This window comes from Neophocaena asiaeorientalis, unplaced genomic scaffold, assembly GCF_003031525.2.
Source record: "Neophocaena asiaeorientalis asiaeorientalis breed wild unplaced genomic scaffold, Neophocaena_asiaeorientalis_V1.1 scaffold116, whole genome shotgun sequence".
Lineage (NCBI taxonomy): Eukaryota > Metazoa > Chordata > Mammalia > Artiodactyla > Phocoenidae > Neophocaena > Neophocaena asiaeorientalis.
The window spans coordinates 1,841,633-1,859,897 of record NW_020174561.1 but is presented as its reverse complement, the minus strand read 5'-3'; the positions used below and the strand labels follow the sequence as shown (position 1 = coordinate 1,859,897).

At 37.4% G+C, this 18,265-nt stretch overlaps 1 protein-coding gene across 2 annotated transcripts; it reads left to right on the top strand.

Moving 5' to 3' along the window:
- The first annotated feature begins 1,708 nt into the window (after positions 1-1,708).
- LOC112408230 (60S acidic ribosomal protein P1-like) lies at positions 1,709-2,137 on the top strand. Of its 2 annotated transcripts, XM_024757810.1 has the most exons (2): positions 1,739-1,809; positions 1,885-2,137. In XM_024757810.1, exons 1-2 carry the CDS (start codon positions 1,739-1,741, stop codon positions 2,075-2,077), a joined length of 264 nt encoding a protein of 87 aa, XP_024613578.1. In that variant the 3' UTR covers positions 2,078-2,137. The 2 variants fall into 2 exon arrangements, with proteins under 2 accessions (XP_024613579.1, XP_024613578.1); XM_024757811.1 differs by having other exon boundaries at positions 1,709-2,137.
- Positions 2,138-18,265: the final 16,128 nt, after the last annotated feature.

Genomic DNA, 18,265 nt, shown 5'->3' with positions numbered 1-18,265 from the left:
CGGCAGGCGGACTCTCAACCACGGCGCCACCAGGGAATCTCCATGACCTTTTTTTTTTTTTCTCAGATTCCAATGCTGACACATGTATATGGCATCTCTTAGCACTTTTAAGATAAGTTTTCGTTGTCTTTGAGCCTCTTTCATTGGTGTTGAATACTGTCAGTCTAATTGTTCCATTCTTAAGTAACTCATCTTTTGTTTATGGTTGCTTTTAACACTTTTTCTTTGTGTTTTATGAGGAGCAATTTAACTTTTAACAAGATATGAATTCCTTAATCAGTTTGCTTAGAAATAAGTGGCCAATTTCAATCTCATAATTCATGTCTATACTGAATTATGGATGATCCCAGGCATTATGATTCTCAAATATTGCCTCAGTAGCATTCCCTTTGTTCTCTCCTGTTGGAACTCCTCTTAATGAATGTGATAAACTCTACTGCCTGGCCAGTCCACACCATTCCTAGATCCCTTCCTTTATATACACTTTCGCTAAAAAGACTAGAGCCACTAAATACTCACTTTCCAAGTCTCACTTGACTCAATGAGATGTTAAATGGAATTGTGGTGTTGGGGTTTCTGGGGAAACTCTTTTATGATGAAAAGGGAGATTCAGCTAGTGTTTCTCCTTTCCCCTTCCTTCTTCCTGCCACAAATTGAAATGAAGTGAGAGGAGCTTCAGCAGCCTTCACTTGGACCAAGTAAAAGGCTGAGGTAGAATCAGAGATGGTGTCTGTGATATACCTAATGCACAAATCTATTGCTTATTAGCTGCCTCCCTCCAAATTTCTAATTATAAAATAAAATAATCTCAGTTTCTTTAAGTAGAGTCTGTGGAAAGGATTTAGTTGCCAATACTTGAGAGGAACACCCCAAGACGAGGATGAGAGAAACATGGGACTGAAGCAAGGAAGGATGCCAAGCAAGTTAATGCCATGCATTACTACCTGAGTACCTGTTTATCAAGAGACACAGAGATACAAGAGGCACATAAAATGCTTTTATTTTATTTATTTATTTTTTACATCTTTATTGGAGTTTAATTGCTTTACAATGGTGTGTTAGTTTCTGCTTTATAACAAAGTGAATCAGTTATACATATACATATGTTCCCATATCTCTTCCCTCTTGTGTCTCCCTCCCTCCCACCCTCCCTATCCCACCTCTCTAGGTGGTCACAAAGCACCCAGCTGATCTCCCTGTGCCATGCGGCTGCTTCCCACTAGCTATCTGTTTTATGTTGGTAGTATATATATGTCCATGCCACTCTCTCGCTTTGTCACAGCTTACCCTTCCCCCTCCCCATGTCCTCAAGGGCATTCTCTAGTAGGTCTGTGTCTTTATTCCTGTCTTACCCCTAGGTTCTTCATGACATTTTTTTTTCTTAAATTCCATATGTATGTGTTAGCATAAGGTATTTCTTTCTCTTTCTGACTTATTTCACTCTGTATGACAGACTCTAGGTCCATCCACCTCACTACAAATAACTCAATTTCAGTTCTTTTTATGGCTGAGTAATAATGCATTGTATGCATGTGCCACATCTTCTTTATCCACTCATCCGATGATGGACACTTAGGATAAAATGCTTTTAAAACTTGGAAATAGCTTCCTTTTCTTCAGCTTCCGCTAAGGTGCTAGGTCCTTCCGAGGAAGCTAAGGCCGCGTTGGGGTGAGGCCCTCTCTTCATCCGGCGACTAGCACCGTGCCCAGCAGACCCTCCCTAGCCCTTGCCCGCACCATGGCCTCCGTCTCGGAGCTCGCCTGCATCTACTTGGCCTTCACTCTGCACATCGATGAGGTGACAGTCACGGAGGATAAGATCAATGCCCTCATTAAAGCAGCCGGTGTAAATGTTGAACCTTTCTGGCCAGGCTTGTTTGCAAAGGCTTTGGCCAATGTCAACATTGGGAGCCTCATCTGCAATGTGGGGGCAGGTGGACCTGCCCCAGCAGCTGGTGCTACAGGAGGTCCTGCCCCCTCCGCCACTGCTGCCCCAGCTGAGGAGAAGAAAGTGGAAGCAAAGAAAGAAGAATCTGAAGAGTCTGATGATGACATGGGCTTTGGTCTTTTTGACTAAACCTCTTTAGTAGCACGTTCAATAAAAACCTGAGTTCTTTAAAAAAAAAAAAAAAAACAACATTGAAGTAGGGACTTTACATCAAAGTAGTTCACTGGAGAGATAATAGAGGGCCTCCTGCTTCCTATGAGGTCACATAATGGGGAACACATGATGGGGAAGCTTCATGGGGATCTCTTGAACTTCCATGTCATGGTGGCCAGCCCTGGGTGGCCATTCATTAAGCCATGTCCCATCCGCTGTAGCATAGTATTTCATCCATGTCTAAAAGAGTCGAGGCAGTCCTGAAGGGTGAGGTGTGGACCAAAAGAGAGGAAAGGAGATATTTGGGAGCATCTAAGAAAATACAGAACTTCCCTATTTAAAATTCCAAAACTTATCCTGAGTTTTCTCATACATCTTCCTTTCTTTATTTTCTTATCATAGGATTTATTGCTAGCAAATACCATTCATTCATCTATTATCTTTCACCCTCTAATAGTTTGTAAGCTCCATGAAGTCAGGATTTTTATCTATTCGGTTGTTGTTAATCTGGTATTTCCAGGCACCAAGAACATTAATTTCTTGGTACATAATATGTAAATGAATTGCAGCCATGATGTCTTGCCCTAATCCCTTGGATATTAATAACTGTTTGAACCAGATTCATCTTTTGGTGATTTGGACAGCTTAGACTCTCATCCCTATTGGATGTTTCCCACATGGCGGGTAATGAGGTTGATTTGACCTAGTATTTTAGTGCATTAGAGCGTTAGTTTTAGAGTCAGATGGCCTGGATTTAAATTCTAGCCCTTCTACTTATAGTTGTGTGACCTTGTGAAAATATTTAAACCACTTTAAATTTCCTCCTTTGCCAAATGATACTACTAATATTATCTGTTTCTTAAGGAATGTATATAATACCATAAAAGGAATTGTATACAATACCAGTAAAGCATTTTCACTGACACCCAGTGAGCCCCTGGTGGTGTTTTTTATCCTCAGAGTCTAGGCAGAAAGACAGAAGACACTCAAAATGTATAAAATAGAATTTAGTGTATATAAGTCGTTACACTGCTGATGGAAAAGCAGAGACAATGAATAGAAAACTGTGGTGAGACAGTCCACAGACAAGCAATAACAGGATGAGCAATAGAAATAGCAGGATGTTGCTACCATCTCTAGACATTGACACAGAGACGTAAGGTAATGTTATGAGAACTCAGGGGCCAGAGTCAAGTGATTGGAAGCTGGTGCCTTGAAAGAGATGCACACATGGCCTGATGATCAGGATGAGATGATGCCTAAGGCTGAGATAGACAACACATAGTCTGTTTCCTCTCTTCTTTCACCCTTCTATCCTTCCTTCTGTGGAGCCCAACAGAAAGCCAACTGATAAAAGATCTTGAAAACACAGTTTATGGGATCAGATTACCAATTTTACAGAGCCAAAAGGAGAAGAGTAAGATCTGATGGCAAACAGGCTCATGTTCTGCTTCATCTTATCTATCATCATTGCCAATATGTCAGCCTTTCCCAGTTCTGTTGTTCAATATAATTCAAAGGATTTTTATTTCTTTACTTTCTACACTGTTGCATTTTAGAGCAGAAGTCATACTTATATACTCGGTATAATCCACCTTGCAAAGTGTCTTGTTCATGGAAAATACTCCAGTATTCGAGGAGTAAATGAGATTTATTCTATCAATCCATATTAGGACTTTACAATCATACCTTGACCATTTCAACAACTTAAAAGTTCACCTACATACTTCTAATTTCATTTTATGCTTCCCTGTTAGAATAAATCACAATTTTTATGCAAAACAAGTAAGTGTTCCATTTCCATTACCTGCTCTCTATACTGGAGAAATCATATGATCAGGAGTTATTACCATGATAAAGAGTTTCTAAGAACTTTTTCTTTATGCTCTGTATCAGTTGTTATCAATGAATGGTTCATTGTATCTAGACATTGCTCTTTGTATGTTTCTCAAAAGCCGACTAGTTTCAGCATTAGTGAGTCACATTTTCTTAATCTCATTTGAAATATTGTGAATCTAAATTCTTCCCATTTAACAAGTAGTAAGTTTTTAGAGTACTACCTCTCAACTCTTGCTTAATTCATGAAGTTTCATATTGCTTTTATGAAAAGACTACTTTATTTTCTAACTTTGGAATCTTTTCTTGAGAATTTCCTCAAATTAATGTATGTTCAAATGTAATGCCATTTGTATATAGGATATCACACTATGAATCCTCTACTTTTCTAGCTATAAATACAAGTCAGACCTAGAAAAAGATACTTTATTATCTTAATCTATTCTATTTCTAAAATTACTCTGCTTGGCACAGTGAATGCTCCTATGTGCTTAAGAAATTTTAATATTAAAATCTATATAATAGTGTTTTCACCAACATAGTACACATTTCTCCTGGCATTTATACACTCTTTATCATACTCATTGTACAAATACAGTGTTTGGAACTGTGAAACTTTCCTGTTATGCACATGGTATAGGGTTTCAAGGGTAAAGAAGTAGGAATAAATGGCAACCTTAGTTTCTCATGTTAAATTGGATTTAATAGGGCTGACATTTTGTTAGAACAGCCACAACCCCTATTCACGCATTTATTATAACTGAATCTCCCGCTAAAATACTATGTAATCCCCATGTGATATCTGTATCTTTCTTTCTACTGAGATATTTATAGAACCTGATATGCCTTTAATATTTCCTGAAAATTGTCCCATGTTTCAAACATTATTGGTAATTAGTGGTTTATAGTGCACTATATTTCATCATCCTTTTACCACTTTAATTATTTTAGCGATATTCATAGGGTAAAGAATCTTAAAATTGCCTAGGCCCAAAGCAAAGGCTGAGTGGGATTGGGAATTTAACTAGTAAAGCCATCGAGAAAGGAATTAAATCCAAATTTAAGGCAAGGCAAGGTTGTGGATATGAACCAGATTTAGAATTTATCTCCCATCCACACTTCCAAAAAAAGACAGTGAAAATAGAAATATGAGGTAAAATCTAGAGAGCAAAAGAATATGTATACTTTAAAATTAAGAACATGTTCATTGTTAGGAGACAATGTAAGGAGCTATGTTGTAAGCTGATTTGTGACTTTGGGATTTTTTTTTTTTTTCTTTTTAGCCTTATTAAGCGTGGTTAAAATTCTCCTTGAATCACTTCTAGGAAGATTGTAAGTCTGCAGAATGATGATAAATTACATATCTAACTGACATAACATAATTTTCTTAAACTGCATGTGTTTACAATATGTTTTTTCAGATCCTGCCCATAACAGGATCGATATTCAGTTTATCCTGTTGTTAGTTGAGGAGACTCAATTTAATGCTGCTTAAGGAACCAGCTGTTTTATTTTTATGCTTTTTGAATCCTATGCTTTCAAGTGCTGTAGAACTATAAAGTGCAATAGAAATACAATGTGAGCCACAAAGGTGAACTGCGTATTTAATTTTTCTGGTAGGATCTGTTCAAATATTTGCCAGTTTTTAAATTGAGTCGTTTGCTTTCCTGTTGTCTATTTTGTCATATAGAAGTATCGCATATATTTTCCTCCATTCTGTGACTCGTTGTTTCATTTTTCTTAATGGTGTTCTTTCAACAGAGAAAAGGTTTTTAAATTTGATACAGCCCAATTTCTAAGTTTCAAGGGTTGTTTTTGGCCTGTCTCCCCAAATTTTACAAAATTTTCTGCTGTATTTTCTTCTAGAAGTGTTATGGTTGTTTATTTATGGCTGTGCTTGAATTTATGTTGTTGTTATATTTTTTGTATGATGTATATAAGGTCAATGTTAATTTTTTTTTCCCAAATGGATATCTGGTTTTCCCAGCATCATTGTTTGAAAGAACATCTTTCTCCATTAAATTGCTTTGGTACCTTTGTAAAAATCAATTAACCATTTATGGGTAAGTTCACTTTGAACTGTTTCCATTGATCTGTATATCTACATTTCACAAATACTGGCTTTATATTAAGTCTTGAAATGAGGTATTATTCTTCAACTGCATACCACAATTTGTTTATCCCATTCATCCGCTGATGAACATATGGGTTGTTTCCACCTCTACGCTTTTATGAATAATACTGCTGTAAACATTTGTGTACAAGTTTCTGCAAGGACATATATTTTCATTTCTTCTGGACATATACCTCAGAGTAGGATTGATGGATCATATAATAACTCTGTGTTTAACTTTTTGAAAAGTAGTCAAACTCTTTTCCACAGTGGCTGCATGATTTTACATTACCACAAGTAGTGTATAAGGGTTCTAATTTCTCCATGTCCTCACCAACACTTGCTACTTTTTGTTATTTTAATTTGTTTTTGATTGCAGTCATACTAACTAGGGGGAAGTGCTATCTTATTGAGGTTTCAATTTGCATTTACTTAATAACTAATGATAGGGAAGATCTTTTCATTGTTGGCCATTTATCTATTGTCATTGGAGAACTACCTATTCAAGTTATTTGCCTTTTTTTTTTTTTTTTAATTGGGCTCTCTATCTTTTTGTCGTTGAGTTGTAAGGGTTCTTTATGTATTCTGGATACTAAGCCCTGATCTGATATGTGACTTGAAAATATTTTCTTCCATTTTATAGGTTGCTTTTTTTACTTCCTTAGTAATGTCTTTTGAGAAACAAAAGTTTAAAATTTTGACAGTCATATGTGTGTGTGTGTGTGTGTGTGTGTGTGTGTGTGTGTGTGTGTGTTTTGTTGCTTGTGCTTTTGGTGTCAAATCTAAGAATCCATTGCCAAATCCAAGGTCATGAAAAACTACCTCTATGTATTCTTCTAAAAGTTTTATGGTTTTAACTCTTATATTTAAGTCAGTGATCCATTTTGAGTTAATTTGTATGTGGTATAAGGTAGAGGTCCAATTTCAATCTTTGGCATGCAGTTATCTAATTCTCCCAGCACCATTTGTTGAAGGGCTAATCTTTCCCCATGAATGCTCTTGACACCTTTATCAACAATTGATTGGCCATGGATGTTTGAGTTATTTCTGGGCTCTCAATTCTATTCCATTCATCTGTATGTCTCTTCATCTGCCCATGGATACATATTTTCATTTCCCTTGGACAAATACCTAGGAATGTAATTGCTGAGTTCAATAATGCATGTGGTTTTAACTTTTAAAAAAATTTGTCTTTTGGGCTTCCCTGGTGGCGCAGTGGTTGAGAGTCCACCTGCCGATGCAGGGGACGTGGGTTCGTGCCCCGGTCCGGGAAGATCCCACATGCCGCGGAGCGGCTGGGCCCATGAGCCATGGCCGCTGAACCTGTGTGTCCGGAGCCTGTGCTCCGCAATGGGAGAGGCCACAACAGTGAGAGGCCCGCATACCGCAAACAAAAACAAAAACAAAAAACAAAAAACTTGTATTTTCCTCATCATGATCCTGCAGCTGGGTTTATTGCCCCTCTGTGCAAATTTGGACTTCTGTTGGTGAGGAACAAATGAAAGGTGGTTAGTGTTTAGTCAGTGAAAAGTATGTGTTCCAGTGTATTCCACCAGATGCTAATACAGTCTAAGTGATGAACTTTGACCCACACTGGAGAATTATTTTGTACTCTTAGACGGTGCTAAATTTATATATATTAATTTCCCAGACTGTAATTCTCTCATTTTCAATATTACTTTTTGACTATCAGAGCCACCTTTAGAAGAAAAAAACTCATGACAGATATATCCAACTGAAACCTTGTATTACAGTTTACGTTATCAACATTTTAGAGTTATGTTCATTGATGTTTGTGTTGTGTGTGAGTGTGTGTGTGTCTGTGTTTGTGTGTGGTCTCAAAATTAGGTTAATGTTAACAAATTTTCATTTGTTTTACTTCCAGTTCCGAAAGTGGTATTTTCTGAGGTTCTGAAAGTGTGTGCTCTTTCAGGTTACTATACTCTTCTGTATTACATACCGATGATTTGCAGTCCAGTAGGTCAGAAAATCCACTGCATGTTGTTTATACCAGTATGACAGGGAATTATCCTTTGGCTCACATTTCAGTAGTAACAAGCTCTACTATATAATACTGTGTATTAATGTAGCTGTTCTTAGTTTTTAGAGCTGATGGTAGGAAAAAAGTGAAATGAATGAAGTCTGTCTTCATTCTATGTTTATTTTATTCCTTAAGTTATATTTTCTCTCTTCCCCTCATGAAAACTTTTACTGGAGAAATACTCTGAAGAGATTATGACATTAATCACTTTAATTATTATTCTGCCAAGGGGAATTTGCATTTAACAGAGGTTAAAGGAATAAAGCACTAGTAATAGTAGAATTTTAGCACTTGAAAATTGGTTGGAGAAGGGCTCTTTGGGAAAAAGGAGTGCAAAAAGGGGGAAAGAGGTTGATGCTTTTAGAATCCTACCATTCAGAAATTCATACCATTCATAGAAATTCTTCTATTTTGACTAAGCCAATTCAGAATGGCCCCTAAATAGCACCACTCACCTCAATTCTGTCTTTTCCTTAAAAAAAAACCCAAAAAGCAAAACTGATATATGCAAAATTAAATGGAGTGCACAGCTATAGACTATCTTTATTTATCTGTAAAAGAAATTGAGTTTGTGTCATTTGATTACAATATCTAGGTGAGCATTTGCATCCAGTACAAGATGATTAGCTCCATCGGGATTCAGGGCAACATGGAACTGGCTGTACGTTAGGTAGATAGAGTAGATTTAAAAATGTCAGATACAAAATAGAGTTTGAATAATAATTTACTGCTTTAGTAAAATTCAATTGTACATCCCCTTTACCCAAGAAGAGCTTGATAAATATCAAGTGATTATTTTATATTTTTTTAAAAATTGTATATATCAATATTGAAGCTTCTGAATATTGGAAGGTAAGGTGAAAAACTCAGTACTAGAAACCAGCCTTTTATATTATGTTTACCAGACAATTGAGGAACTCCCAATTTGTTAATATATGAGTTTCAAAATACCAGAACGTGAGAATTTATAATGCACCTGGAATAGATATCACCCAGTTAAAAAAAAATAACTTGCCAGGGTAAAAAATATAGAGAAAAATAAGAATTTAATTGAAAATGTAAGGTTCTAATATTTCATTCTTATTTCCTTTAAAAATGATTAATTAATCTTGGATTCATGAAATTTCTTTAAAAATATATGTGGTTCGATCCAGAGTAGAACACAATGACCCAGCTGTACAATATTCAGACAACACCTTATTATCGATGGTCTAGATTGCAAACTCCTTCAGCAAAGGTGGAATATACTTATAACATATAAAACAATATAAATAACATGCATATAATATGCATATTGTTATGTATAAGATGGTAAATCAAAGAATAAAAAAGTTACTGAGTAAAGCAGTTTTGCTGTTTTCTATGTCAGTATACAAAACTGTATAATATTTTACTGATTGCAGAGAATATACCATCATGGAATTATAAGGAAAAATTAATCTATGTTAGATATGCATCATTTATTCTTTTCTTGACTAGTTCTTCCTATGAAAAGTGTAGACATCTTCAAATCCAATGGAGAAATGCATGTAAGAGTTATTATTTATATATTTTGAAAGCATGAAAGTTAAATGATATCATACTGAATTCTTTGTGATGGATCTTAAAAAAGACAATTGTCTTCACCGATGCCCAGTAAAGAAGTTTATGTACAAGGAATCAATACCACTCAGACCTGAGTTTTAGAATCTTTTGCCAGCAATTTCAGTACTGACAAAAAAACTATACATAGTAAAGGAAATGACCCAAAGAACAAGGGCCCTGTCAACTACTTAAGTCCTTTTAGGATTATTGTCCCCACCATTGACATTAGCCTCATGTTCAATTTGTGTACTCAGAGTCTTTTTGTGCTAAGATGGGGAGCTTGGCTGAGAAGATATGTGCCTTTAAAATGTCCACTTAGAGACAACAATTTTATAATGACTACAAAAATGAAAAGCAATGAGTAATAAAAGAACATTGACTTTTGGGGGGAAATAGGATTGTCCTTGTTCCTTTCACTTAGTTGGATGGCTCTCAGATCTTGACAAATAAAGAATAGTATAGTCAATCTGCTAGGAAAGAAGAAGCATGCTGATAGCAGAATTATGCTAACCAGTATCCAAATGCGTTCTAAATGGAAAGGTTTCTCAGCTCAGCTGACCCTGCATACTTGCTGCCTGCACAGAGGAAACAAACAGTGTAAACTGTCAGGTTGCCCAGTCTAATTATAATTTATATATAACTTGGTTCTATTTAGCTAATATTATAATTCACTGCACACAAGATTCCCACTCGTCTGGGAGTATCTCTAAACTGCTATTTAGGGGCAATAGTTTTGAATTAATTACCTGATATTTCTCAAGCACCATGTTTGAAACCATCAGAAACCTTGAGCTGTAGTACTGGTTCTTGGATTTATTAGCAGTTAAACTTGGAAAAGTCTCCATTTCTCAATGTCTCAGTTCCCTTAACTGTCATATGTGGATCGTTTATATTCTCTTTCCTGAAGATAAAATGTGATAATAGATCAAAAAGTACTTTTGAAAATGTAAATTGATGTACAAATGTGAGGTCTTATCATGATCATCATCATCAATCATCCTGCTGACGTAAGCCACTCAGTGGCTGAAAAGAACAGTCTCCTGTTACCTTATATTGCTCTCTAGCTCTTCTACCTGGTGGATGCTTTCGGGGCTGTCATCTGTCAGTGCATGGAGTTGGGAGAAATACCACAATGTGTCATGGTATGGTCTAAGTGATAACCTGTGTGGTCAGATTTAACCAGGCAGGGAATTCGGACAGTCATTAGTTTCCTATCCTATGGAGTGTGAGATCCATTCCATTGCTAGACAAAATAACCTTCCATCTGTGAATCTACTCATATAGGGTAAGTTTGAAGAAGGGCTCTACTCAGGGGAAAATAAGCAGTCTGTTTGGCATAGACAGTCTCTATGCGAGGGTACCACTTGCTTCCAGAAGTGTCTGGGAAAGCCAGTTTCCCTGCACCTGTTGACTGAGGGACAGCTGGGAAACAAAGCCAGTGGATGTCATGTGGCAGGCAGAGGGAACTGCTAATCCTATAGAAGGCTGAATATGGTTCCTGTTCTAGCTGGGACAGTAAGGAAGTGACCTGAGACCCAGCTAGCTTGTTATGCAAGCATTGAACACCCAGGATCTTTTACAGGCAGCACCGATTCTTGTATGATACGGACTCACTACCTATTCTTCTTTGAGAAAAGACCATTTTATTGCTTCCTAATTCCAAAGACCGCATCTATAGGAAAATCTCTGATTACTGCATCATGTCCAACCATGTCAATTCTACCTAGTTTCTAAGAGGTATTTTGGCACATAGGGTAAGAGTGCATGGGCTTTGGAGCAACGCTCCTGGGACTCAAATCCCATTTCCTCTGCTTGTGAGTTCTATGACTGTCAGCGTGTTAGCATCTCTGTGCCTCAGGTTACTCACCTGTAAAGGAAAATAACAGAAATACCTATCTCATAGATTTAAATGATACAAAAGATTTAAAGCTCTAAGAAGAGCACCTCCTGTATGTTAAATACTTAATAAAAGTTGCTATTTTTATGGACCTATGCAAATTTGATCACTAAGCATTAAAAGTCTTAGAAGCAACACTTGCTGACTGAGGTAGGGGATGGAACCTTCCATTTATTGAACACATATATTGATCTCCTACACTGTGCTAGGCATTTAATCCTCAAATAATCATATGTTTTCTTTGTTTAAAGATGAGAAAATCGAAACTCTGAGTGACTGACTGAGGTTACACAGCAGGTAGCAGATAAAGGAGGTCTTAGGACCACCTGACTCCAGTGGCCTTTCTGCTTTCTTTGTATTATTCTGTGTCAGAATCTTTGCTCCTTTTTCAGTCTACTCTCTTCACTTCCCAATCAGAACAATTTTAAAGGACATTTACACATGGTTCCCATGTGCCTGCCCAGAGGAACTCTTGGAGAAATATAATTATCCAGAAAAAGATGTGCATGTCTTCTCCTTATAATCCTACATATAGCTATGAAAGAAAAATATTCTCTTTACAAACACATATTTCTTCCAATGTTTAAACTCCAATAGCAGATGCTCACATAGAGATACAAATAGCATTCCTCTACTCACTAATATATACATATGCATATTAGAAATCAAGGTGTGAGTAGAACTGGCATATAAAGCAAAAGTTGATCATATCATGTCTAGTAAAAGTTCAAAGAAAGTTTTACAGCTCAAACTTAACTGTTAAGACTATATGTAGAAAATTAATTTTGAATCTAGTTTGTTGTTTGAACTTTGAGAGAAGTAGCTGACCAGTAACTGAAGGAAGTAGGAATAAAAACTGGTTTCTGGGAGAAAGTATGGAGTTCTGTGGACAGTTGGTAGAAGAACAGACATTGCTTCCTGGTCTAGGAATGTGCCAGAAGTTAAAAACAACAACAAAATCCCAAAAAACAAAATCAAGCAAACAGCAACAGAAAAGGCTCAAGTCTACGGCCTGATTTGAGGTCTGTGTCTAAGTAATGTTATTTCTTTGAGGAGAAGGGAAATGTGAGTAAGGACACAGCACCTCTGTTTAAGGAATGATGTGTGAACCATTCTAGCAGCTCTTTCCCAGCAGGACTCAGAGTTGGCCAGCTTCACAGCCAGTGAAGAAATTACTGCTGTAGAAATTCAGCACTTCAGTGACCAAACCAGAAATTAGCGCCACCCCCCCCACCATAACAAGTAGCATCTTTGGAAGGCTAATGTAACAGTCTATTGAGTGCAACCTCCCAGTTCATAGGGGACCCAGAGGATGACAGCTTTTGAGAAAGTGTAGGCACTCTCTTTGCCCTACACCATTAGGCACTGAACCAAAGTAAAGGAATCACTGTGTAGGGCTGGTGTTCCTGGGGCCCAGATACAAAATAAGGATTTTTAAAATTTGCTTGAACGCTGACTATACATCCAGGCTCTTGTAGCCTGAGGGACCAATTTTTATAAACACACACACACACACACACACACACACACACACACACACACACACCTATTACTAGCATAAACAAGCTCTACATTGCACAAATATTTACCTGAGCTAACGGTAGTCGAGGTCTTGTACTACAACTTAGAAATCATTCATGGAGAGCTGATAATCTAGGCCTTCATCTGAGTTCCAAAACTACAGATAGAACTACATTTCAGTAAAATTGGTTTCCTTTACAATCCTATGTATTTAATTTTATTCAGCTAAAATCAATATTCTGAGAAGGATCCATATAAGCTTTAATCCAGCTATCAAGGGATTATGGCATAAAATATGCTTAGGCTTGTGCTCCAGGGGATTTTGGTGAAGGCAGGAAGAGGAACTGGTAGATACTGTAGATGTATTTCAAACCTCAGCGATCTAGAAGAGGTAGGACAGGATCCCTGACCACGGACATGTCCTATCAACATAATTCTTCCTTTAAAATAATGGTTGGTCCCACTATAAATATAAAAGTCTTCTCTATTATTCTTTCAAATAATCTGTATGCCATGTTTACTTTGCTACCTCTTGAATATTTTTTGTGAAGTATTTATTTCAAATAAAATACTTTAAAAATTTTCATTATTTATGCCAGCATATCCACTTATTAGATTTGTAAGAGATCTCCAGAGATAGTTGAAAACATGCCGTGATATTAATGTAAGCATCTACTATTTATTATTTGTCAAAATAAGTTATATCAGAGAAAATAATGCACATTTCTTAACCTGATTATAATTTCCGGTGTCACATATCATCTTCAGTGAATACTAATTGCTACTAACTGGCATTTGATTGAAGCAGTAAAGAGGTGGATTCATTCTGTGTCACTCATTGAGTCCAGTTGGGTTTTGGCCAAGGCTTATAGCCTAAATGTCCAATAATAAGGGCATGATTAATTGAATCTTAGCACATCCATATGATAGAATAATGTGAAGCCATGAAAATGGTATTTTAGAAGAATACTTAGTAAAATTGGAAAATGTTTATAATAAATTTGCTATCAGTACTACACGGAGAATGAAATCCAGATTCATTATCATGACCTCTAAGGTCCTGCATAATTATGGGCTCCTACACAACTATACTTTCCATCTTACCTCCCTCAGTCATCACACTTCATCCACATAGCTCTTTAGTCTATTTCGCTAACATGCCAAGACAGTTTCCACTGTCAGGACTTTGCATTATCTGTTCCCACTTCCTGGAAGGCCCTTCCTTATATCTTCACATGAACAATACTTTCTTGTCACTGAAGAGGGCCTTCTCTGACCACTTACTTCCCAGTATATCCCTTTATTATATTATGTATTGCATCTTACTATCTGATATTGCTTTACTTATTTTTAGTTTATATTTCTACACTTCCTACTAGATTGCAAGCTCCTTGAAAGCAGGGACCTTGTATTTCCTGTTCAGTGTTTTATTCCAGGGCTTTGAAAAGTGTCTGGCACTTAGTAAATGTCCACCACATATGCTGAATGAATAAACAAATAAACCAGTACTCTTTTTTTAATTTCAAAAATATGCTTATTTTAGAAATCTTCAAAAAATATAAAGAAGAAAATAAGAACATAAATTCCTGATAATGACTTCAGAGATAATTATCATAGACATGTTAGTATATGTTAAGATACAGACAAGTAAATGTATGACCGTGGGGGTCATCTAACTGCACTCCCTGTTTAGATCTCCTCTTTTTCTTACTTTTTTCTCTCTTCTCTTTCTCAGAAACAAAATATAAATTTCCCTCATAAATTCCTGTATAACAGTTTAGTGATAATTTTAATTTCTTGGGAAACACCACACCATAGCCTATTAATGTATTTATTTGCCCAAAAATAGTGCTCTCCCAAACAGGAATTTTGGCACTCATGTTTTTCTGCTCTTCTAAAATGTGGAACAGAGCACAGTGATGGGATAGTGCTGGGACACAACCACATTTTCCTTTGTGGTGGGTCAGAGAAGACCTTCAGGAGGATTTGACTTTTCAGCTGAGACCTGAAATGTGTCCAGATCAGCCACACTAAGTTTATAAGGTTGGAGACCTGGAGGGTGGGAGAGACAGAGAATCCCAGAGAGAACGACTATATGTGTAAAGGCCCTAAGATGAGAGAACCTTGAACTTGAGGAGAAATAAAAGTTATTCCATGTTGCTACTAGTGCATAATGTGTCAGGGTCTTTTGATGCTGGGGAAGTAGGCAGAAGCCAGAAAAGGCGGGCTCCATGGTAAGCAGTGTATCATAAGGGCAAGAAATCTTTTGAGTGCTTTCAGCACTCAGAAATATCATGGTGAGTTTTTCCAAAGATCATGCAGACTGCTCATGATGAAATATGGAAAGAGAAAAACTTTTGCCACTTCTGTGCCTATGCAAATATATAATGAGTGTTTTTTCATATCTAGAGAGAGAAGACAAGAAAGCTTATGCAACGTGTGTTCTGGGCTTACTTCAACCACACACGCATCAAGCAGCAGACAAAAGGAAATACAGGTACGGTGTCCTTGGTGGCTGCTAATTGGGAGACTCTTACTATTTGTGTCAAGAGTCGTCTCTACTCGTTATTATGTCATTACCAAGTTAGATGGGAAGGGCCACCATGATTTGGCTGGCATGATAGCTATCATAAGGGGATCATAAAATACTGTCTTTCCTCATGTATAGCAGTGCCATCTGCAGGTTCCTTCTCTAGATCAGGGGTCCCCAACCCCTGAGTCCCAGACCGTTAGCAGTCCGTGGCCTGTTAGGAGCCAGGCCGCAGAGCAGGAGGTGAGTGGTGGGCGAGCGAGTGAGCGAAGCTTTATCTGCCGCTGCCCATCGCTCCCCTTTGCTTGCATTACCACCTGCACCATCTCCCCCCTCACCCGCCCTGGCTGTAGAAAAATTGTCTTCCACGAAACCGGTCCCTGGTGCCAAAAAGGTTGGGGACCGCTGCTCAAGACGATCTTTACATGGTCAGGAAGCGCCAGCAGGATCTCTATATGCAACCCCACCTTGCTTTGCTCCTGAGATATAAAGATATATGCTTTCTCCTGGTGACTGTTCCACATGCCAACCTGAGACAGTCTTGTACTTAAGGCCAATTTCAGATTGGCCGGCCTCGCCCTCCATCTGCTGCCCTCAACCCTGTAACTTTCAGAATTTACTTGATACCTCTGGCATGTGGATGGTGCCCTTCTCTCCTTTTGGTAACTTACTTATATCTCCCTCCACCCTATTTTCACAAATATTTTAGTCTTTTCAAAGATGATAAGTGTAGAAACAAGGTTTTAAAAGGGATAGGGTAGGCAAATTACTGTGAGTAGGCAACTCAGCATCATGTCTTAGAAATATAATCGTTTTTCACAGTATATAGAGAGATGGTCTATTATTTGGGGGACATTTCTAGCCTTTTGTAATTCACCCATATTTATTGAGCTCCTAATATATATATATTTAATGGGGGTCAAAGATAAAAAAGGCCTTCCCCAGGACAAATAAAAAAGCCAGTCCCCTTAGTCTGGTGCTTTCTTCCCTCACAGCTACTCAAAGACTTCACTCTTTTCCCTATTCCTGTCTTTTCTTGTATTAGTTTTCTATTGCTGCTGTAACAAACTACTAAGAACTTAGCGACTTAAAACAACATAAATTTATTATCTTATAGTCCTGGAGGTCAGACATATGAAATGGGTCTCATGGGCTAGAATCAAAGTGTCATCAGCAGAGCTGCATTCCTTCCTGAGACTCTAGGGGAGAATCCGTTCCTTGCCCTTTTTAGCTTCTGGGGGCTGCACATATCTCTAGGCTGTGGTAGCATCACTCTTACCTCTGCCTCAATATTCACGTCTCCTTCTGTGACTCTGACTCTTCTGTCTCCCTCTTATGAGGACTCTTGTGATTACACCGAGCTCACCTGGAAAATCCAGGGCAATCTCCCCATCTCAAGACCCTTAAACTTAATCACATATGCAGAGTCCCTTGTAACATGGTAAGTGACATATTCACAAGTTCTGGGGATTAGGGCAGCAGCGTCTTTGGGGACGGGACATTATTCTGCTTACCATACTCCTGCATCATGAATTTAGATCATTTTTACTGTTCTTTATTTCTTCTAATTTACCTTTATGCTTTCATCTTCTCATCTGTAAAAAGTAAAAAAAGTCGTACACATCACCTAGAGTTGTTTGCAGGAGTATGCGTAGAAGAATCTGGCACACATCACACACTTCAGAAGCTCTTATTGCTTGGGGAATAATATAATTTTACAACCACCTTCATGAGGTTAAAAATTCCATCATCCACACATACTGATGGTAGGTGGTAGGACTTATGAGGCGATATATGATAATTTAATATGATATAATACTTTAGTAATTGATTCTAGGAACATATATGCTTACATTTTGAACAGTTTAATCTTTGAATCAATTCAAGAATCATCAATATTTTAGCAACTCTAGCAGAAAATTATGAACAGATCAATTGCAACTTTGGCTTTCCTTCCCATCTGTGACAGGGTAAAGCATCTGCATTTTCCGTTTTCTTTCTGCCTTGTATGTTCAGGAAAATTGATTGTTTTCCATTGAGATTTTCCACCCCAGCTACATCTAGTGAGTATCCCCTTTGTGCCAGCTGTTTCTTTAGGTTTTTGTGATATAGTTTTAAGATAACAAATAGAGCATGATAAATTTAGGACAAGTAGAGATAAAGATACGTAAATAGAGTGACACTGGGAAGGGCTTTGTCTACTCAAGAGGGAATAAGAGCAATAGTGGCTTAAAGCAAAAGAAGTAGGGGTTCAGAGTAAGTGGGGTGGGAGATTTTGAGGAAACCACTTGTAATTCAAGGGTAGGATACCGATGACAGAAATGAAAATGTTTTAGATTTTCAACACAATGAAAATATGTTTCTTACCCTTTGACATTATTTGAGAGATTCTAGTAAATAGGGATTTATTTTCATTACTTTCGGTGGTTAGATTATATATTTTTCAAACCAACTCCATGCCTTGACTCATCATGCGGAGTTTAGTTTTTGTTTAAGTTATACATCATCCAGTGGATATGTTACATTCTCTTCCAATTTCTTAAACCCTGCATGTCAGTCATACTCATAAAACCACTTGCATCCATCTGCCTTCTCCTCCAGCAATCTTTATCACTACCTATCTTTCCTCTCACAGGAGGAAC

Bases quoted from the DNA above. Each gene is read 5' to 3' on its own strand.
- LOC112408230 (XM_024757811.1), top strand. From the start codon at position 1,739: ATGGCCTCCGTCTCGGAGCTCGCCTGCATCTACTTGGCCTTCACTCTG.